At 45.9% G+C, this 22,477-nt stretch overlaps 1 protein-coding gene across 1 annotated transcript; it reads left to right on the top strand.

Moving 5' to 3' along the window:
• Positions 1-229: 229 nt before the first annotated feature.
• LOC119400218 (nudC domain-containing protein 3) lies at positions 230-21,764 on the top strand. The gene is made up of 8 exons (XM_037667221.2): positions 230-400; positions 3,145-3,226; positions 4,183-4,264; positions 5,735-5,984; positions 9,047-9,149; positions 11,090-11,269; positions 17,803-17,991; positions 21,115-21,764. Exons 1-8 carry the CDS (start codon positions 291-293, stop codon positions 21,223-21,225), a joined length of 1,107 nt encoding a protein of 368 aa, XP_037523149.1. The 5' UTR covers positions 230-290; the 3' UTR covers positions 21,226-21,764.
• The last annotated feature ends 713 nt before the right edge of the window (positions 21,765-22,477 follow it).

The following is a 22,477-nucleotide window of genomic DNA, read 5'->3' as shown; positions in this document are numbered from 1 at the left end:
TATTGAACGCGACTTTACATCATTCATAAAGATCAACATCAGCCCACAAAAAATTGCGACGATTTTCTCTGTGCGAAAATTACGCATCTCAAAGGCTATGCTTTTGATTGTGGGGCAATGTAGCACTACTTGGGGTAGACCACGGTGGGGTAGACTCCACTTGGGGAAGCGCGAATGCTATCGTCAGCAAGTCCGCGCGCCTGCGCCCCTGGCGCTTTCGGCCGCAACACTTCCGGCTTCCGGTATTAATGGCGTTCGATTGAAAACGAGCGGACAAGCGCCTGCTAGCGATGGATGCCTCCCGGCGAGGCATTTACGACGCTGCCCTCATGGGCATCTTGTCAAACGAAGGCCAGATATATCCGTTCCTCGACGCCATCTTCGATTTCCTCTACCGCCGGTGAGTGATAAGCTAGCTGCGCTCCACCGGTCACCGCAGTCCGATTACTACGCGCATATCAGCTGCCAAACAAATCTTGGCACCCCGGTGTTTAATGGGTAGATTATTCGTTACGCACTCGAGCTGACTCGCTCTAACTAGCTGAGTCGACAGTTCTGTGAGCATTCCAGTGGTAGCTTGAATTCGGTGTCGCCATATAGTAGGGTCGAGTGTATTGGCTTTGTCAGCTGACAATAGGTGTGCTTACTTCTGGAACAGCATTTCTGATCGACTGGTCGCTTTGTAAGCTGTGCCGTCCACTATGTTACTGTCGGCTAAGCCCGCTTTCAGAAGGTCTCACGTAATGTTGTAAGGCATGTTGTTGGGCTAGTTGGTTCATCGATTTTGAGGAAATGTTTTAAACTGCGCGAAGAGCACAACACGTTAGAAACATAGAACGCGCACACACACGAAGCGGTGACCTACACCTGTGTTTATTTCTTGAAGATACAACATTTATAAAAGTTGACAAAGAGCACTCGCACCGATATCCTTACAGATTGCGAAATGGTGGCAAGGTCGCGTGCGCGTTACGAATCCGGACGGGTCGCAATGTGACCACCTAAGAAATCTATTTCCTTTCGTGATAATGACAATGAGGTTGAGCTAAGGCAAGTGTCACCTCTTCTTGCAGTGAAGAAATCCTCGATGACATCGCTATCTGTTCTTGTTTTTGCCTTGGAAAGGAATTTTGTTTTTTTGCAGCTGAGGAAAACAGCACATGCTGTCGCAGTTCTTGCAGTGTAAAGCAAGATTCTTGAGTTTGCGTGGTGCTGAAAACACGACGCGAATCCCGTACCTTTCCGCTCCCTTCTTGGTGGTGTGTGATAGGCAATGCAAATTGTCTATCACACTATCTGCGCGAGGCATCCCGACGGCCTCGCGCAGAAATTCCGAGCCCTTCCGATACTGCGAAGATCGAATCCCGCGAAGCTGTGACTTGTGGGTCTGGTACGGTGAATATAGCTGTGGTGAATTTATATCATCGTTATTGACTGTATCCAACAAATAGAGAGACATACACTCAAATATGCCGGTGCTTCTATTGCGTGTGAGGCGCATTATTTCATCAACGGCGGTCTCGGAATCAAATCCTCTAGTACGTAAGAAATCCCGTTTCAAAAGTATAAAAATGCCATGGCGTTCGTTTCTTACGCAACTGGTCTCGTCTTTCGAGGCAGAATTGTTCACATCATTCTGCCATGTAGGAGAAATCAGACACCTTTACGTTTACTTATGTCGTGTCCATTTTTTCGACGCAGAAGCTCTGGATTAGTCGAGTTAATCAGTTCACCGCAAATTGTTGCCCTACACATCATTTCGTCTACTGACGCGATCATCCAGAACCTAGCCATATCTAGCTTCACTGCAATAGACGCGTTTAGAAGCTTCTGAAATAAATGAGCCCCACAAACGCTATCTTCCATTGTCATTCGTTTTGTAACCTGGCACTTTGTTTGCGGTGCAAAACGAAGCTGAGTCACAAGATCTCCCCTGAGCACGTGCATTTCTAACAGCGTGAATAATAACAATTGTTGGGGCTTTGCATCCCAAAAACCACGATACAATTATGAGAGATGCCATAGCAGAGAGAGAGAATTAAGCTTTATTGTATGATCAGGTGCGCATTCCACTTTGCCCAGAGGTGGGTGCCTTCCTTATACCAGGTAGCCATGGCTTGCAACCGATGCCCGAGCCCTGTCCACCACCCAGATCTGGCCCTCAGGGTTTAGCGACGTCAGCAACGCCTCCCACTGCTTTTTCAGATTTTCTTGGATGCTCTGTTCATCCATGGGCAGGAAGCTTGGGTTGTTTCGGCATCCCCATACCATGGGGTACAGGGTGTTAGCGGTCTTTGGGCAGTGTCTGTAGCCCCTGCTGAAGTTGCTGGGGTAGCTTTGAGTAGTGTACCATGCGGACAGGTGCCTCCTGGAGCCTTCTCCAAGTCACTGCTTGCTCTCTACAGGAAGCAACAACGCCACTATCCACCTGCTCAGAAAAGGCAGTAGCGGAGGGCCCCGAAAATTACGACCAGCTGGGGTTCTTTAACTTCCTCCTAAATCTAAGTGCACGGCCCTCTAGCTTTCCTCTACAGCGTTCTCTTATTGGTCTAGTCTCGCACTTGATGTAGCTGGCGGCCTACACCCGGGTTTCTGCATTCCCTAAACCACTCCAAATTCAAAGACGAAAGAATGGTTTCTTTGTCGCCTTCGCTACCCTTCCTACATGCGCTACCACTCCTCGTCATTGATTTCTTTATAAAACGTGTGGACGATGTCAACAGTAAGTGTTGAGCCTATCAGGCTTTCCGGCTACATACTGTTATCTCCGCTGGCGCAGTCGAAAACGCGCAAAACGAAGTGGAGTTGATCGTGCACGATAGTCACGTGAGACAAGGCAGAACGAGCAAGCGACTGCATGGCAAAGCAGGGTAGGAGACAATTCATTACTGATACCTCTCGTATATGGACCAATCGAGAGCTTATTTCCTCATGACATCACGCGATCAGAGCTGCCATCGCGAGCTGCGCCAAAAAGATGGGAAATGCCAGGAGAGAACAGCATGCTGCACCTTTTTATTTTGAGGGGTTGTTTAGGGGCCCTTTGACAACGAAGCTCGGTATGTTTGCTTTGTGCCACTCACTGGGTGTATACTCATTTGCTGCTCACAACTGCTTTCTTCTTCTTCTTTTTTTTTTTTTCAGCACCGATTTCTACCGCATCAAGTCCTCCCCGTCTGACAAACTTGGATTTTCTCCTGGTGTCGCAAGGAGTATCGTTAGAGCTGTAAGCATATTCAGATGTCTTCTTGTTTGTGTATTCAAACGCGGATGTGGAAAAAAAATTGCGCAAAACTTGGGAAATCTACTTCTATACAAAAACTATGTAACCTGCAGGGTTAGGTAGTATTTGACGTTTTGAAAAGAAGTAAACATACTTTTTCATGAAGTGACCAGTTAGTCTACAACTAATTCGCATCTGTAGTATGTATACAGGTGTTTCCTTTTTTTTTCATTTTATGTTCTTACCTGTGCTATAACTTTTTTTTTGTGCAGTTATTTCATGTGCCGTAGCATTTGTTTACTGATTATTCAATAGTTGACGTTATATAACTTTGTTTAGTCGCGCTTATCGAAGTGCCATTATAAAAATGTTACTTTTTTAGACCCATACTAGCTTAGGGCTAAGGGCTCACACAGTGTTTAAAAACATTGCGCAAAAAAAGATAATAATAAAATTCAAATTCAAGCTGTAGCCATTAGTAGTTGGATGAGTCAGCACGATTACATATTTATGCATGTGTGAAAGAGCACATAAAATTCTGAGCAGAGATGGCGTTGTGTCGGTGTTCCTTGCTTCTTGTTTGTTTTTTTCCTGCTGTAAGTATGACCAATAATCGAGGGTTGACTTATGCTTGCAGTTCTGCTGTTCAGAGGCTAACGGTGATGAAATTTTAGTTTAGACCTTCTAAAAAAAATCTTGCCTTCAGATAGGGTAATTGTTGGTCAATCTTTGTAACAAATTTTTAATCTCTTGAATATGAGTGCTTGCATCAGGAAAACCTAACAGAAATAGACGCCTTTACCTAAACTGAAAAAAAAAATTTTTTTTTTAAATTACACCAGTACTGGCCCCCTAGAAGTGACATTATGCTGTTCGGGATAGGCCGCTTTTTAGAGGGGAGGACGAGGACTTCGAAGTTTAGCACGTCACATTGATAACCTGCTTCCTCCTGTTTACAGGCTTTCGAGTCGTACAACAAGCTCGCAGATGAAGCACAAAAGAAGAAAGACGCTGCTGCGCCAGTCGTTGCACAACCCGAAGGTATGCCTACAATACTTGCAGACTTCCTGTTTAACGCGCATTGCATAAAGTTGTGATCAGTAGCATGAGCATAGGGGTGCAAAAGGGGATGCTACGCTCAATTGCGAGAGTTCAATTCCCGGCCACGGCGGTTGCATTTCAATGGGGCACGACATGCGAGAACATCTGGGCACTTAGATTTAGCTGCACGTTAAAGAAACGTTAGGTGCACGTTCAGTAAGTCAATATTAATCCGGAGTCCCCCAGTATATGGTGTGCCTCGTAATCATATCGCAGTTTTCGCGTGTAAAACTCCAGCAGTCATTATTGTTTTGGAGAACATTAAAGGGACACTAAAGCGAAACAATGAATCGGTTTAGATTGATAAATTGTATTCTGGGAGCTTTAACGTCATTGATTTCATCATAAGTTCATCAAAAAGGATAGAATGAAGGTCAAACTTTTTTTAAATCGCACCGAAATAGCCGCACGTGATGTCACGGATTATGAAGCATATTTTTTCGTGTTTTGGTGACATTGGCTCATCCAAAGTTCCTGAAACATGGTATTTTAAGTCTATGGCCCCCTTCAGAAGGCAGCGTACTTCATTTTTACTGGTTAGGAACTACGTAGAACCTTTTAGATGCCATCAAAGATATATGAGGTCATGACGTTTGGTGCGGAAATATCAAGGTAGCTTCGCCACCAGCATTTTCTTTTTGCCACTTTTCTTGCTTACCAGTTGTCTTCTCGCTGCAAACATGGTTATCTTGTAATTGTGAAGGGCAATTTACTGATATGAGAAAAATTGTTTTTTCTCTTTAGTGTCCGTTTAAAGCTCAAAAATAGATATTCACATAGATTGAGAGGCACAGATGTCTGTGCGAATGTCCATTTTAGTGCTTTAATGTTCTCAAAAGCTGTGCACCATCTCGCGAATATCAAGTTTTGCTCAACTATCTTTATTACTGTGCTCGTTCGCAACTGGTTTTGTCAAAGTCAAACTTTGTTGCAGTTTGCCGTCGCGGCACTATGATATTCAACAGAATGGAAAGTTTGGCGAGTTCATATGGCAGCATCACTCAATGTGTAAGTGCAAAGGGACTAGGGCAAAGACGAGAGAAGTCTGGACGAGCACCTACTCACAAGTGAATTTTTATTGATGCGAATGAGACATGGTATAAACGATTGCAAAAAAAAATAAGTATGCTGTCAAACATCACACGGTATAAAGTATCAGTAAAGAACAGAGAATTAAAGCAGGAAATAGGCACAGAACCCCCAAACCGAGACAAACTACTTGATATGTGCTAAGGAGGTATTCATATACCTTGTCAGGGATGTTGATGGCTGGTTAGTGCAAGCCTCTCTCATTTTTTTAATGTGGAAGGCTTCAATAATAAGGCCCTCGTCCTGTCTTTTCTCGTCTTTGTCCTTGTCCCTTCGCGCTCAAATTTTAAATTGTGATGTTCTCCGTGGTTGTGCTTGCAGAGCCGGTTCCAATCGCAGCCGAAGTGGAAGTCGAGACCACCACCTCGGACGATACGATTGACTCGACGACGAGCGAAAGTGTGGCAGCCGAACCGGTGAAGACCGTCCCCGCGGCAGCAAAGTCAAAGTCCCAGTGCTCTCAGAAGGGTGATGCCAACAGCGTTGAGCCCACGAAAGACGACAAAGCGGATGGGCCCAGCGTTAGCACCCCGAAGGCTGGAGATGAGAACGATGGCCCCGAATACGATCCGTAAGTGAACAGACACCTGCCCACTCCTACAATGTGAACATGCTGCCGCTAGAATTTTGCGAATGTAAGTGCTCTAATAAGGAAGCTACAGGGTATAGAACAACCCGCTTTAGCCGGTTTTTTGCTCGGCCTTCCCACTATTCTCTACCACGAAGAGGGGTAGGCTTAGCCAGTTGTAATGGTTGCGGCCATTTCGGCAACTCAACCTGATATCAGCATTTACGCAGTGGGCACGTAGCCAACGACTGAGCAAGGCTTCTTCCACGTATTGCTCTTGTCATAGCGGCGCACTGAGAAAGTGTGGTGTCGCGAGGCACTGGGGAGGTAAACAAATAAGCAACAACTGCGTGGCCAAAACCGCATCACCACAGAGCCAAGGCGCTGTTTCATAGTGCAGAGGACCAATTGATGTAGTTGGTGCTACGTAAAGTTGACCATGGGAAGGTTTACGTCACTTCATGGACGAGGAGGACCGGGCATGTGCTGGATGGAGGCGGGGAAATCATTTCTCGAAATGGAGCATCTGTGCTGCGCGCATCGCTGTGATATTCGCCAGATGTGGTCATCACGGCCTTCTGTGTGAACAGGCGATCTTGCTTGGGAGGTGTAAAAAAAGATGTTGGAGCCCCTTTACTGCCCCATTTATGGGAAGTAAAATCTTTCTTGCACGCAAGCGTGAATGCTCAATTTGTCCAATTGCTTTCAGGGCTGTATCCTCACAAGCAGTGCCACCTAGAGGCAAAGTAGCAGTAGGAGAAAGATGCAGTCAAAAATTGTTGCGAAAGAGGTGCTTGTGAGTAAAGAGCAACAACGCGAGTAGGCAGAGAAAACATTGGCGTGCTAGTCACATTAGCTGCCATAGTGTTGGGTTGCACTAGCGAACATAAACATATCTCACTTGATGATCCCTTACATTTCATTTTCCAATTCTGGGGTCAAGGGGCAGCAGGTCACCCCCTTTTACTACACGGAAGCGTAGATCTCTCATTTTTCAAATCGCCATCGTGCATTGTGTCAAAGCCATCCCAGTTAACGTAAAAAGACGTTCCACAGGGAATAGCACCAATTTGATTGTGTGTTGCTTGCGTTCACGTAGGGAAGTAATTGTACCACATTTCGTGGGCTATTCTGGGTTCAGTTCTTTTTTTTTTTTCTAAACTGAGGAAGTTACAAAGCTTGTCGCAATAATCTCTAGTGAGAACTGTATGCAATATAATAAGAATGGATGTTACAAACCAGCTTGAACAAAAGTTATGGTATGTTGAACTTCCATGAGCAATATTCCCCCTTGACATCAACTCTTTCACGAATGTTCAATGTAATAGAACTTTTGTTCAGATGGGTTTATACCATCTGTTCTTATTGTGTTGCATATACCCCTCATTGCGAATTGTTGTGGCATGCTGATTTAGTTCTTAAAACCCTCAGTTTAGGAACAACAATGCTCCCAAAAAATGTGCATACAGTGTTTTATACATAAAAAATTACATGCTGTACTGGAAAAATAATTGCATATTATAAACCAGTACACAAATATAAACTCGGCAAGCTTTATCAAAATCGATCCAGAACATTTGTGAGTCAACGTCAAGCAAGGTTTTCGGTCACTACGTTCAACATACCACAACTTAGATCTGTTCAGATGATCTTAGGACTTCCATTCTTGTTTTACTGCATACAGCTTTTATTCCAGGTGATTGTGATATGCCGGTTGCATATCACAATATAATCGCCACCAGTTCGGAATATCGGCAGGGGCCTTTTATACTGTGCAAAATTGCGTGCACCTGATCTGTGCAGCGCACATTGTTCGTTTGCAATGCTCCGACTTAATGAGGGGCCTCTGAACCCTTTTGGAAGCGACTGATGAAGAGCTCTCTGTAAATGTGTCTTATTTACAGAGTTATTGAAGGTGCTGAATACTTTAGTGCAACAAAAATGACTTCATATTTTACTTCATGTGTTTTACAGCAATTCATGTTAAATTGTAATTAAATATCTTTGCCCTGGAGTAATTCATGTTCTGTTGTTGCATAGGTACAGGAGACTCTCAGTGAATGGAAATCTTTAATCGGATTGCTGCTTAATTGCAACAACTGCCTGTAACGTGATTGGTTTCATTCTTGAATTCTTGCACCCCTGTTCGTCTGTCAGAAACACCCCTTTAAATGGAACATATCTTCCGGGTCCCTTCAGGTTGTGTTTAACAAGTCATCGGTAGAATAAAATATCAGGCTAGGCATATAGCGCAATTTCGTGTTAGGTTACGTCCATTTCAAGCAAAGAAATATTTACTTTTGACATGGCTCACGAGAAACGGCATTTCGAACAGCTCGTCAAACACGGTAGTAGCCTTCAGGAAAGGGATCATATGTAACAATGCACTGCAAAATGAAGTTAAATGATTTAAGGCACATTTATTACGCGGGAGGTTCATTCATCCAAACCTTAATATTGCTCGTTCTGAGCCACTAGCCGACATGACTATCAGCGTCTCAGAGGGCTAAAGGGTCAAAAACGATGTCCAAAAGTACACAGAACGGGCGCATTATTCTTTCCTGGTGTTTCCCATCTTTTCAGCACAATTCATGACGCCAGCAGTCTGTTCACATGACTTCATAAAGAAAGAACTTCTCAACTGGTCCTTATACAAAGAATATCAGTTGTGAATTGTCTCCTACCCTGCTTTGCCATGCCGTCGCCCGCTTGTTCTGCTTATCTCGCATGACTGTCGTGTGCCATCAACTGATTTCACTTCGTTTTGTGCGTTTCTGACTGCACAAGCAAGATATCAGTGTTTAGCCGAAAAGCGCTGATATGCTGATAGTCTCAGCGCTTAGTGCTGACATTATCCACAAGTTTTTTGAAGAAATCAGTGGCGAGGAGAGGATAGAGCCTATAGGAAATGTACTGAAGGCAAGAAAGAAACCAGTCTCTCGTCTTTGAAGATTGAGTGGTTTAAGGGCCTTTTAAGCAGCTGCATTTTTTTGCGTTGTTGACATGCTCAGCGTTAAAACAAAACTCTGTAAGGGATTTTCAAAGCATTCACGGTCTATCCGCAGCGTCCAGGCCAAGTTCCAGAGTCATCCTGAGAGCTACAATGGCGCCATGCGCGACAACTACTGCTGGAGCCAGAGTATTCACGACCTCGACGTCCGAGTCAAGGTATGAAACCCAAGAACAGAAAGCGGGATATGTTCTTAGATGAGATAATGAAATGTATACTGCCAAATGAATGCAAAAAGTTAGCTATACTCGATTACAAACTAAGAAAAAATGTAAGCTCCGCCCATAAAACCGCAGGTGCCTGTCCTTCACCTGCGAAAGACAGTAGTGCTCACTAGTTTCTGCTCAAACCATAAGTACTTTTTCTCGGCTAATGTAAGTACTACGCAGATTAATAATTAAAGGTTCGTTGTTACTACCTAAAACATTGAGTTTGGTTGAGTAGCAATGTCAGAATCCCTTGCGAAATTTACAGGGACGTTCAAGTTTCCGACCTAAAACCAGCGCCACAAACGTGTATCTGTATGGGAAAGTCAACAGTCTGAAGGAGCATTTATGTTAATTCTCTGTGGGAGGGACAGCGACAGTAGTAGGCGGAGCCAGCATCTTTTCTTAGGTTGTAACCCAGTATAGCAAGTGTAAGCTTCTTGAACTGCTGCTTCAAAGTGAAACATACTGACTGTTTAGATCTTCGAAAGTAATTACCCAAGAGAAATATCACCGTTTGAACACTCATGTTTAGTAACGCATGTGCTATTCAGAAAGGTCAGCATTTAAGTTGTGTAGCGGAAACTTCAGATATGAAAAGATTTTCTCTGAGATCTTGCCTACACTATAAAGAAATGTCAAAAGAATAGCACTCATTGCCACTCACTGAAATTTAGGCTTAGGGAAGTCTGCAGTCTGAAATGTTCCAAGAACAGGGGACACTGTGCAGCACAGCAGTGCAAATGTACGAAAGGACATTTATTGCACCTTCTACACAGTGAGCCAGCTAGCTGAATTACATAAACAGCATGGTGGTGTAACTTGTTGCAGAACAGAGCAGGTTCAACTCTCCACGTATGGATATCAAATGAATAATGTTCACCCTTGTTCGTGTTCAAGAGAAACAGAGTTCCTCTGGCACCAGAGCCGGAATACAGGAGAAGCTGGATTACAGGAGCTGCAAGAGCCGTGAGGGGTAAACGATTTAAGGAGGAACATGGATCGTAAAAATAACATTACTTATTTTTTTACCAACATAGGTAAAACTGCGCATCTTGGTTCAATTTCTTGAGCTGGCTCTAGATATTTTATTATACCTTAAATAGATCAAGTAGTTTCCGAGATAACTGGTAACTGCATTCTTTTGTTTGCTGGAACAATAAAAATATATCTATTCAAGACAATGTTCGTATTAATACATGGATATATGTAAGAATTCATGAGGAGTGCGGTGCAACAGGCAGATTCGAAAGAGAGCAGTTATTTCTTAACACAGTTTTTCTTTTCTTTCTTGGTATTCTCAGGGTTTCTCCAATTTCTTAATTACAGCACAATGAAACTCGGTGTTTGCACATAAAATATGAGGAACATTTAAAATTAAACATTAAAAGACGTGGAGCCATAATTTACAAATTTACTCTCAGTGTTGCCTACCCTGCTTATATAGCTTTATGCTGCAAAAAAAATTGTAGCTCTAGCAGTCCTAGGTCCAAAGATATTGATGCCACAAACAAGGGGCCAAAAGCTGTGTTCTGAGAAAAAGATAATGGCTGAAAGTTTGTGTAGTCTTTTACTGTGAAGCATATGAAGAAAGATAATAAACAATGAAGCGAGAAACATTACAGATTGGTGCTAAAAATAGCTATTGATTTCGTAAATATGTGCTTGAAAAAGTCTATTTTGTTTGCAATTTTCGTCCTTCAAAGACCCAAAATAATCAACCTTTCCAACTCAATATAATGAACTACAGCACGTTTTCTTAGTGAAGCTATGCCTAATTGCCTAACAAAACCACATAAAAAAAAAGCCCGCGATCTGTATTGTATAACTGCAGAGTGGAAGCTTCTAACCTCAATTTCTTGTGAAACTCCGATGCCTGTGGCTTTCTGTAGGCCGGTCCCGACGTGACAACGCGGAACCAGGTCCGCGTGACCATCAACACCAACCACCTCAAGGTGGAGTTACTGGACCTGGCAACCAAGACATGGTCGGTGCACGTGGACGACGACTTGCACGCCCGCGTGAAGCTCGACGAGTGCATCTGGACTCTTGTGCCCGGAGACCACGTACTGGTGAGCATGAATAATGCAGGACACTTCGCTGTAGGATTTGTCCTCTTAAAGGGCCCCCCTGCGACACTTTTTAAGCATGGTCAGAAAACGCTGCTGATCGGTGGCAGAGGTTCCTGAGAACATGTAAGCCAAACATTATGCGCAGCACGCGGCCTGGAATTTACAGTTAAATTCTCAAAGTCAGCTAGAAATCGTTCCCTCTTCTCTCGACAAATGGCGCCATCAACCCAGAGTCCTTGGCTATCGGCTGATTTGAGCATCGTGAGCTGCATGGTTAGCATGGCCGCTGCGTGATGCTGCGACATTCCCGCGCACTTGCTCGCGATCACATTGAGAGTAAGCTGCAAGTTCAAAGCAAAAAAAAAGTGCTCAAAGTCATGACGCGAACGGGCGTAACTTCTTGCCCTCTTGTCTCCCCCCCCCCTCCCCACTGCGTAGATTTCAACGCACTCGCTGGTACGAAAGGAGAGAGAAAGCGCTTAAAGCGGTGCGACAAATCCCTGTAAATGAACTCGTACTTGACAAATTCTAAAAATTTTTGGGGCAGTCGATTCGTGAGGCAATAAAATTACACCATCTCCCGCTAAAGGGGACCATGAGTATATGCGAAGCCGGAGCACTTGCACGATCGCGTTCCGTTGGCGTTCGTTGGGCATGCTACCGAGCTCGCGTCGTGGAACGCGAAGAGCAACGCTACGTGCGTCGTATCTTCCATCTAGCCTGGCCGTTAATTCTCACAGGGCAAGCGGGGAACGCGGTCGACAGGCGGGCGAGAGGGGGCAGCGTAGGAGAGGAGAGAGAAGGGGAGGGGACGCTCATGCGCTCGAGCTCATCGTGGCGTTGTGCAGGAGAGAGTTTCGGCATGTCTAGCCCGCGTTTCAGAGGAAGAGTGGAAAGGGGGAGGGGAGAGGGGAAGTGGAGAGGGTAGATGACAGGGGGAATGGAGAGGAGGTGTGTGGAGAGGGTATGCGCATGCGCAGTAAGGGTGGTCACTCCGCACACCACCACCGGATTAAGCTCCGCCTTAAGATACTTCGCATCTAAAACTCCTTTATGAAGCCATTTGATGGTTACTTCGAAAGGTGTTGCCAGGCCCCTTTAAGCAGGCATGGCACTTCAGTTCTGTTTTTATTTTTTGATAAATTTTTGTGAAAGTTCGTGAGCTTCTGTGTATTTGTGGGCAGATTTCAAACGTGCAATTGTTTTTCTAGTATAATACATAGTTTTTGAAATATAAAATATACCGTATATTGCCGCGTATAAGTCGACTCCGAATATAAGACGAACCCCCCAACTTTTGACCCCGAAATCCGGAAAAAAACTGCAAATGAATTATTTTGAAAAATTGGCCACATTGACAAAGAAAAAATTTATTGCCGGCAAATTACAAGTTAAGCCTTCATGTGGCAGTCGTGATCGCGCACTTCACGAAAGCTTCGCGCACCATGCTGTCTGGCCAGCCCATACCAAGCGTCGGACACCCACTGTGCCACAGTGCTCAAAGGAGCCCGCCTCACACGCCCCGTCGGCGTCTGGGGCTTGTCGTCCTGGTCCATCCAGTCTTTGTAGAGTGACGCCACCCGATCCTTAATGGCTTATTCAGTGCCACGTCGAGTGGCTGGAGCACAGGAGTCAAGCCACCCGGGATGATTGCCAACTGGCAATCCGCGTTAGCCACGGCTCTCTTCACACGTTCCGTGATGTGACCCCGGAACGAGTCAAGCACAAGCATGCTCTTGGGCCTGAGAAGACCGCCTGGGCGCCGGAGCCAGACGAGGCGGAACCATTCAAGCACAGTCTCCTCGGTGAAAAACCCCTTCTCGTTGACGCGAACGATGACTTTTGGGGGAATTTCTCCTTGGGCATCGTCTTCCGCTTAAAGACGATAAAAGGGTGGCAGTTTGTGGCCGTCGGCGGTGCAACACAGCATCACCGTAAAACGGTTGTGCTCGTTGCCCGTCGTCATCAGGCGCACTTGCCGCTCACCTTTAGCCGACACGGTCCGTTTGCTCGGCATATCGAACCAGACAGGTGTCTGATCGCGTTGCCGATCTGCCGAGCGTGAAGGCGTGTTGCGCCTTCCGTTCACTCACGAAGTTCAAAAAGGCTTCTTTTTTTTCTTCAAACTCCTCGGGTGGCTTCTGACAGACAGTCGTGCGCCGCCTTAGGCTCAGCCCGTTCCTACTCATAAAATTTGTCACCCACTTCTTAGAAATCTTAAATTCACTGCGGGTGATCTCCAGACCGCTCGCAACACTACGCGCCTTCACCTGAATGTCCTCGTAGGACACACTCAGGCCTTTGTCCCGCTGTTCGCTGACCCATTTTTCGACAGCCTCTTCGATGGCAGGGTACTTCCCTTCCTTCGGTCCCCGGAACGATTTACGCGATCCAGCGCACGCGAAAAGTTTATCTCTTTGTTGGCGCCAGCATCGCACACATTTTTCCGAGACGCCGAATTCACGTTCCGCTGACAGGTTGCTCGACGATTCGGCGTGAAGAATCACTTTTCGCTTGAATGCGGCATTATAGCTGCGCCGATGAGCAGGTGCCATTTCGATGCGCGGATCTGTCGACGAGGGCTAAAACCACCGAAAGAGGAGCAGAGAGCTTGCTAAGCCTGAGCAGATCGAATCAACGCGCAGGGGCGCAGGCGCAGGCCCACAATGCACTCCGACGCAGGTCACGAGCCGATCCAAAGCCCATGCCGAAGCCGAAGCTCTCCGTCCGGCCTCCGAGATTCGCACGTGCAAGATCGGATCTCTGGAGGCTGCATTCGCCGTGTTGATCCACCGTACCGTAACAGAGCATTTAGTACCGTACGTAGGAAATGGGTAAAATATATTTCTTCTAATTGGTTTTGCTATAATATGGATATAAAAAAGGCGTAAAGTAATAGTAATAACCTTGATAAACGCTGGTCGCCTTACGTTTGTTTTTTTTACCCCCCCCCCCTTTTTCATGTAGGAATCCGCATATAAGCCTACCCCCCTAAACTTGGCGCTCTGATTTTTAAAAAAAAAGTCGACTTATATGCGGCAATATACGGTATGATGTGCCGTTTGGGGGGCAATATTTTTCCTAAATCGAGATTGTTACAAAGGAAATTGGCATATCACAATAATCTAGAAATGAAACTGTATGCAGTACAACAAAAATGGATGTTCTAGACTGACTTGAACAAAAGTTATGGTACGTCGAACGTTCGTGAGCGAAATGCCAGCTTGACATTGACTGACTTGAAATGCTCAACATGCCCTAAATTTTTTTTCGAGTTGGTCTGGAAGATATCATCATCATCCTGACTACGCCTACTGCAGGGCAAAGGCCTCTCCCATGTTCCGCCAATGAACCCAGTCCTGTGCTTTCTGCTGCCACATTATACAGTAGAGAAGAAGCGACATTTGGGCGAGTTGGATTGTGTTAAACATGATGAGTGGTTTTCAGCGCAAACGACAGTGCTGGTGTTCGTGTTCTTTCTTCTCTGTGTTTTCGTCTGCATTTTCGATGGAGGCGAAAATGTTTGAGGCCCGTGTACTTAGATTTAGGTGCACGTTAAAGAACCCCAGGTGGTCGCAATTCCCGGAGCCCTCCACTACGGCGTCTCTCATAATCATATCATGGTTTTGGGACGTTAAACCCCAGATATTATTATTATTATGTTTTTTCGTCGTTTGCGCTGAAAACCACTCATCATGTTTATGCAGTAGAACCTCGTTGATACGTTTCCGAAAAAAACGCGGAAAATAAACGTACGATCCGGGAAAACGTACGATCCGAATCCAGTAAAAATTGAGGCTCACAAGCCCATATTGAGGTGCAAGGGCAAAAAACATTTATTTCTCAAAAAACATGGAGGGACTCTTCGATTTTCAAACTCCTGGCATCTCGCTGGCGGCCAGAGGTCAGCCAGCTAGCTCTGGTCCTGACCTAAAATAACGTCGTGGTCACGTGCATTGAAATCCCGAGACAACCCGAATATTGCAAAATCGAACTCTGGGACAACCAGCGTAAACGTAAAGAAACGCTACCGCCGTGTCAGCAGGCGAAACTTTGCGCCGCATGAGCGTCGGTTCTTTCTGCATTGCCGCTTGGAAATATGGGGCTAGGTTTGCCGAAGAGCAGAAGTGATATCTTCGAGCATACGCATTTGGGGTGCGATCACGTACATACGTTCGCAAGATCACGCGTGACTTGCCCCGTCCGTGAAGAAAACTGCCGCCTCGCTAAAGGCTTAACAAGCTCAACTCTTCGCAGTGCATGTAACAATCGCGGTACAACACGATATGCGAAATCTCGCGAAAGTGATAAGCGTCCCCGAAAGCGACAGCTGTTCGCGGCTATCGCATACTACGTCGCACACTCGCGCTGATCAGTTTGCGTTCTGTCTTAACTTGAGACATGCGCTGGTATGTTCGCCACCACTCGTAATCGCACCATCTTGCACGGCGGAACGGGCTTTAAAAGATAACGCCCGGCGTAATAACAACCGAAGGTGACGTCCCCAAGCGCCCGCACTGCGATCTGTCGAGTCCTCAAAAAGATGGCGGCGAGCGCGCATCGTCTCGTTTTGACGTCTGATAACCAGAAACCTCCCAGATATCTTCAGAACAAATCTCTTCTGGCAGCTTCTGACGGCCCGCTGGTAGGCAGAATTGCCCAGCCAGAGAAATACGCCGACTGGAATTGCGCCGGGCGGAGCAACCCAAAAACGAATGCGCTCCGGGAGAAAAGTGTGGGGAAAATTATCGGCCATATTTACTGGGCACAATGGCGGCGTTGCTATGGTTACGGGTCGCGGCGTGTTGTGCAGCGGTGGCGATGCGGCGGCGGCATGTGCGTTTCCGCGGCAAGCCGTTTGAAGATTTTGACGGCCAGCGTCGCCGCCTGCCTTCGGGTCGGTGTGTGGTTGACAGAGCGCGGCGATCGAGCAATTCGGAGAAGACACTGTGGGGACGATCGAGCAATTCGGAAGAGACGCGGAGGGGACAGTTGAGCAAAGCAGAGAAAGCGTGGAGGGGGAAAGGCATGCCGCCGCCGTCGCCGCGCGGCGGCTGTCTGCCACTTCGCGCTTCACAAGTGCAAGAGAGGGCTCTTTTTGCACGCCTGAATGGGAGTTTCTGACTACAAAACGTATGATACAACCGCAGTTTCCCGCGGTGCTGAACGTTGCTGCCGAATAATCGTATTTTCTGGGAACGTATTATTAACCGGAACGTATTACACACAGCTGTATTGGGTTATTTTTAATTTTCGCGATTTCGAGCGTAGGAGCCGGGAAATCGTACAAGCGGGAACGTATCGACGAGGTTCTACTGTACCCGTGATGCAGCGATGGCGTAGAGGTAGAGCATCAGCCTCGTGTGCAAGAGGATTGCGGTTCAAATCCCAGTGCTGGGCAATTCCCCACAGGAATAAATATATATATATATACATATCCGTGTGATGATGGAATTGCATAAAAAGAAGCCTGGGGTGCGGCCTCACCGGTGACCACAGCCAGTAATGCGCTCCCTCACCAGAGCAACCAGGACGATAATGCAAGTAGTAGTAGTAGTAGCCCAGAGGAAGTGGACATCCCACCAGTAACGACATGGGAAGTAAAGAAAGCCTTGGAGGGAATGCAAAGAGGCAAAGCCGCTGGTGCGTGTCAGGTGACGCCAGATCTGTCGAAAGACGATGGATAGATTGTGTTAGAAAAACTGGCCACCCTGTATACGAAGTGTCTCTTGACAGGGAGGGTACCAGAATCTTGGAAGAATGCAAATATCATCTTAATCCACAAGAAAGGGAACGTCAAGGACTTGAAAAATTACAGACTGATCAGCTTACTGTCCATTGTCTACAAGCTGTTTACAAAGATAGCAGCTTATAGAATTAAGACAACATTAGAATTCAATCAACCAAAGGACCAAGCAGGATTTCATACAGGCTACTCGACAACAGACCACATTCCCACTATCAATCAGATGATGGAGAAATGCGCAGAATATAACCAACCCCTATATATAGCCTTCATAGATTACGAGAAGGCATTTGATTCGGTCGAGATATCAGTAGTAATGCAGGCACTAGGAATCAGGGCATCAACGAACCATATAAGTACGTATCTCTCTGGCACGTGAAAAACCAGTTCGTGGAAATGACACCAGGCACCAATAACCGCTGGATATCTGTTGGTGACTGTGCATTTTTGGCTATTTATTTAGCCACGTGCATAGAAAAAAATTTCAGGTGTTAGTACAGCGACATCCTTGTCTGGAACATATTGAAACATAGTGCAACCACGACGCGAACCAAGAGAGAAGGGGGGACAAACCACAGCACCTTCTCTTTTGGTCCGCATCGTGGTTGCACTGTGTTTCAATATGTTCAAGAACTGTCACCAACTGGCCCAGCTTTCAATTATTCTACGTCCTTGTCAATCTACTCTTTGTCCCTCGTTTTCAGTTCTGCTGCTCAAACCAGTGTTACTATATTTTGTTGAGGTCATACCGTTTGGTGTTCTGTAACCGACCCTTGTCCGTTCCCAGGTGAATCTGGAGAAAGCTACCGAGTTGTGGTGGGAGCGGCTGCTCGTGAATGAGCCCAAGATCAACATCCGTGCCATCGACCCGACCAAGCCCTTCGAGGATCTGGACCCAGAGTCCCAGGCCAAGATCCAGGAGCTGACTTACAACAGCCTCCTCAAGCAGGCCGGACGCAAGACGCCCCAGGAAGAGGTCGAGCGATAAGCCTTCGATTCTCATTAAATTTCTGATTATTAAAGGGACACCAAAGAGAAAAACGATTTCTCTCATACTGTTAGTAAATCACTATTTCACAATTCCAAAATCACCATGCTTGCCACAAGAAGACGCTTGTTAAGGGGGAAGACGTGCGAAAGCAAATATGTGTGGTGACGCCACCTTGAAGTTCCCGCACGGAACATCATGACGGCATATACTACGTAGTTCTTAATCAGTAAAAATAAAGTACACTACCCTCTGAAGGGGCTATAGACTTAACATACCAAGTTTCAGGAAATTTCGTTGAGCCATTGTCGCCAAAAAAAAAATATCAAAAATACACTTTGAAATCCGTGACGTCACGCGCAATAATTTCGGTGCGAAATTTAAAAATTAAGCTTTGGTCTTGATTTTCTCCCCTATAAATACACCTATGATGGTGAAATTAACGACATTACAGTTCTCGGAGTTCAATTTATCAATCTAAGCCTATTCGTTGTTTCAATTTAGTGTCCCTTCAACGAGGGTGAAGTGCTAAAGGATGACGTGGATTGGGGCGGACAAACAGCACCCGCATCATCGTGGAAGCTGCGTAGATGAAACGGGAGGGAGGTTTTTGTTTGAGCAAACCTTCTGTCACCCTCAGCGCAAAAGAATTAATGCTTTACAGCGAAACCTGTTATGAGATCTCACCAGCCGATTTTGGTAGTGCAGTTGTCCACCACTGTCGGAGTCCATAACCAGTATCATGTGAAATGAGAAAAAAATATCCAGGATCAGATGTGATTTGAACCTGGGCCCTCTGCGTGGCAGTCGAGTATTCTATCACAGATCCACGCCATTGCTTGAAACTTCTTCGCAAAAAGACCCTATACAGGCGTCATGTCGGGCAAGGAATCTCGTTAACAGATGTAATGTAGTGTGGTAGAAGAGTAAAAAAATTACACCATCTCCCGCTAAAGGGGACCATGAGGCGATGCGAAGCCGGAGCACTTGCACGATCGCGTTCCGTTGGCGTTCGTTGGGCATGCTACCGACCTCGCGTCGTGGAACGCGAAGAGGGACGCTACGCGCGTCGTATCTTCCATGTAGCCTGGCCGTTAATTCTCACTGGGCGAGCGGGGAACGCGGTCGACAGGCGGGCGAGAGGGGGGCAGCATAGGAGAGAGAGGGGGAGGGGACACGCATGCGCTCGAGCTCATCGCGGCGTATCGCAGGAGAGAATTTCAGCATGTCTAGCCCGCGTTTCAGAGGAAGAGTGGAAAGGGGGAGGGGAGAGGGGGAGTGGAGAGGAGGTGTGTGGAGAGGGTATGCGCATGCGCAGTAAGGGTGGTCACGCCGCACACCACCACCACCACCACCGGATTGAGCTCGACCTTAAGATACTTCGCATCTAATAACAACCAGGCGTCACATGATTTGAATTGCGTAATGAGTGAGTTGTTTAAAGCTTCTAGTCATTGCAGGTGTTGATCTTTGCGTTCAGCACCATGGTTCCCTTCGTGTATACTATATATTTTTTCTGTTGTGTGCAATAAGCCTCAGTTGCAAGTTAGTGGCTGTCATTTGCCTGCCCTAGTCATCGTCTTCCTTTTAGCGCTTCAGCCTCGTTACTAACCCAACACCAACTAGCCCAAACTACCTCCCTACCAATTTAGTTTTCTCTCACTTGCGTTGTGCACACATGCCTTTGTAGAGTAGGATTTCCTGGAATGTGTCTTTCGTGGGACCATGGAAAAACAAGCCACAGTAGCTGGGAAACATTTAGCGCTTTTAAAAAATTAAACTTTAATTTCTTTACATTTATATCATAATAACTACACCACAGTTAAAAGACTACAAATAATGTCCCCTGTAGCTTCCTTGGCTTCATTGTCTGTTGGTTTCATTAGGCGTTGTCTAAGGAGGTTTAAAAAGAATTGCTGTAGTGGAAAGTATGCCTCAAGAGGAAAGCCGTACCCGCCCTAAGATGGCGGCCATGGGGGTCGCAGGCACCATCTTAGTAGGGGCATGATAAAACACTAGCTTTGAGTGAAAAACAAAATTAATGGAGCGTTCTTCTCCTACACCCTACAAATTTAATATGGCAAGTTTTCCAGACAGACACTGCTAAATGTGCATCTTTGTGTTACTGGTTTCTTCAAGAAACGTAAGTCTTGGCAAATTTTATTAGAGATGAAGTCATCTATGCTCATCTCAGTGCACTACTTTTGTGGGGAACAACGATCTGGTATTTTAGAATTAACCTAGCATGTACATTAGCAGAGTGAATCAACTTGATGACCTCTAAGCAGGCACCACATGAAATGAGCATGTTTCTGAGATAAAGGGTGGGCAAAAACTGGCTTCACTTTTGCCAGTAAGGCGTGCGAGAGCTTCCACTACAGCATTTTTTTTTAAACTTTCTTAGTTCTGTCTAACAAAGAAAATGAGCCCTGGAACCATTCCCCACCTTTCGTTCTACCATATCAATAGATCATAAAGCAAAATTAGCCGAAGTGTAAGATATCACTCATCATATCTGGTTTAAAAGAAAAATAAGATCGTATCATGTACACTGATGTGTACAATGTTCACGGATTGAAACACGTCATAAAAGCTTTACGTATAACGATTGGTATGCACAACTGCTCAACGTAACTAGTCATGTTGCTACTAATCTTGCCATTAATGTAAGTGATGTGAGTGTTCAAGTTGAAATTATGTCCATGTGACATGAACTGAAGATGGTGGAAACAAAAGTACAGTAGACACTCAATAAACTGAAATCTGAGACGGAATCGTTGTCAAAACAGAACTGCCTCAAATAAGATTGGTTTCGTACTTGAATTCTGCAAGCTTGTTCATATCTCACTAAGTGGAACATATTTTCCTGGTCCCTTCAGGTTCCGTTTCACGAGAGTCTACTGTATGCGCATTGTACAGTCCACTGTAGGTGCTGTACAGTATGTTTGTTAGCCCTAAATTGTCGCGTTCCAGTCCGTGAGCCCTGTGCACAACACATTTTCTAAGTGTTGGAGGGCTGGAACATTTCTATGTTCACACAAATAATACAGTAACTTCCCTCTGTCGCCTGCCTTTGCTAAAAGCCGAATTCCACGCGTCGTCTCTTTCCAGAAAGTGGAGAACCTGCTCCGCGAGGCTTGGGACAAGGACGGGTCGCCGTTCAAGGGGCAGCCCTTTGACCCCAGCATCGTGAACATGAGTGGCGTCAACAGTGAGATGTGACACACTTCATCTTCACCACATCTTTTGGTTCTTGTCTTGGCCTGGAACACTGCGTGCACATCGACCGCAAGTGTGTGCTTTGTGTGTGGCACCCGGAGTTGGCTGAATGTGTCACAGTGAAGTGTCTTTTGCGTGCGAACTCTGATGGCCTCTGCTCATCAAGAACTGGCCTTTGTCCTCTTGCGACAAGAACAGTCTCTGTGACCTGTGCGGGGTGCTCCTGAACTCAGTGGGGTGGCAGAACTGCACCTGCTGGACTCTCGCCAGCAGAAAAAAAAAAAAAGACGACTTTGAGAAGACTTGCGTCGGCTACGTAGTAGCCTTGTAAACACAGCAGATTGTCTGCTACAGTTCTTTCATCTCAGCAGTGTACAGTCTATGCAATTAGGGCATCGGAACGAATGCCTCCTGGCAACTGCTACTAGTCCTCGCAGTGAAGAGCAACAGATCTCGTGCTTAATATACAAAATTTTCGTCATTCTCAGACACTAAGCTTCATCAGAGTTGGAGGTTCACCCATTAAAGTGTTTTAGCAAGCTCGTAGTGTTGCTGTGTTTTCGCAGACTCATGCCCCATCTGCAAGTTTAGAATGTCTCTCGAGACAAGAGCATGGCACAATGGCATGTCATTCTGCGCTCTCAGCATAGATCTACAGGTGTCACTGTGGGAATGATGTGAAACTGTCTTAGCCTGGTGGAGATATTGGCTCTCGGAGGCGCTGCCTTATTTTGAAACTTCGGATGGGTGTTAGTGGTCACATAGATTTTACCTGTTTATTCAAGCACCCCAAAAGCCCTGCAGGCATTGCATAGGGGCACGTTGCTATGAACTGAACAAGGCAATACTTAACCATACACAGCTAAACAAAAAAGTAAAAATTGGTTCTAGGATCAGTAAAGATGAATCAGTACAGAAACAAGTTACGTGCTGTGTTTTGTATAGGTTTTGATCCTTCATTTGATGGCAAAGCAAGCACAGTGGTTTCAAGTTGCAACGTTTTCCATTTTCAGAGCGACTGGAAGGCCAGATGTAATAGCGCGGCTCGCACCACCACGACACGTGCAATAGGGTTAAACTCTGTGCATATGAATTCTCATGCATTTCTAGTGCTCGCCCTTTTTCTATTGCTTTCGAGTATACGATCACTTTTGCAGGTCCATCGCACGGATCATTTTTCCTCATCAGGTAAGTTGGTTCGTGATGTTTTTACACCTGAGGGAAAGGATGCTATGTTTTGCGCAATTCCAAGTAG

This window comes from Rhipicephalus sanguineus, chromosome 7 (genome assembly GCF_013339695.2).
Source record: "Rhipicephalus sanguineus isolate Rsan-2018 chromosome 7, BIME_Rsan_1.4, whole genome shotgun sequence".
Lineage (NCBI taxonomy): Eukaryota > Metazoa > Arthropoda > Arachnida > Ixodida > Ixodidae > Rhipicephalus > Rhipicephalus sanguineus.
Note: the sequence above shows the minus strand (reverse complement) of the source record. Positions and strands in the feature narration are given on the sequence as shown.

What these genes read in the sequence shown, in the direction of transcription:
- LOC119400218 (XM_037667221.2), top strand. Translation starts at nt 291, where the DNA reads ATGGATGCCTCCCGGCGAGGCATTTACGACGCTGCCCTCATGGGCATC. An exon ending in CAAGGAGTATCGTTAGAGCT is followed by an intron (nt 3,227 to 4,182) that starts GTAAGCATATTC and finishes TCCTGTTTACAG; the next exon opens with GCTTTCGAGTCGTACAACAA. An exon ending in GATGGCCCCGAATACGATCC is followed by an intron (nt 5,985 to 9,046) that starts GTAAGTGAACAG and finishes GTCTATCCGCAG; the next exon opens with CGTCCAGGCCAAGTTCCAGA.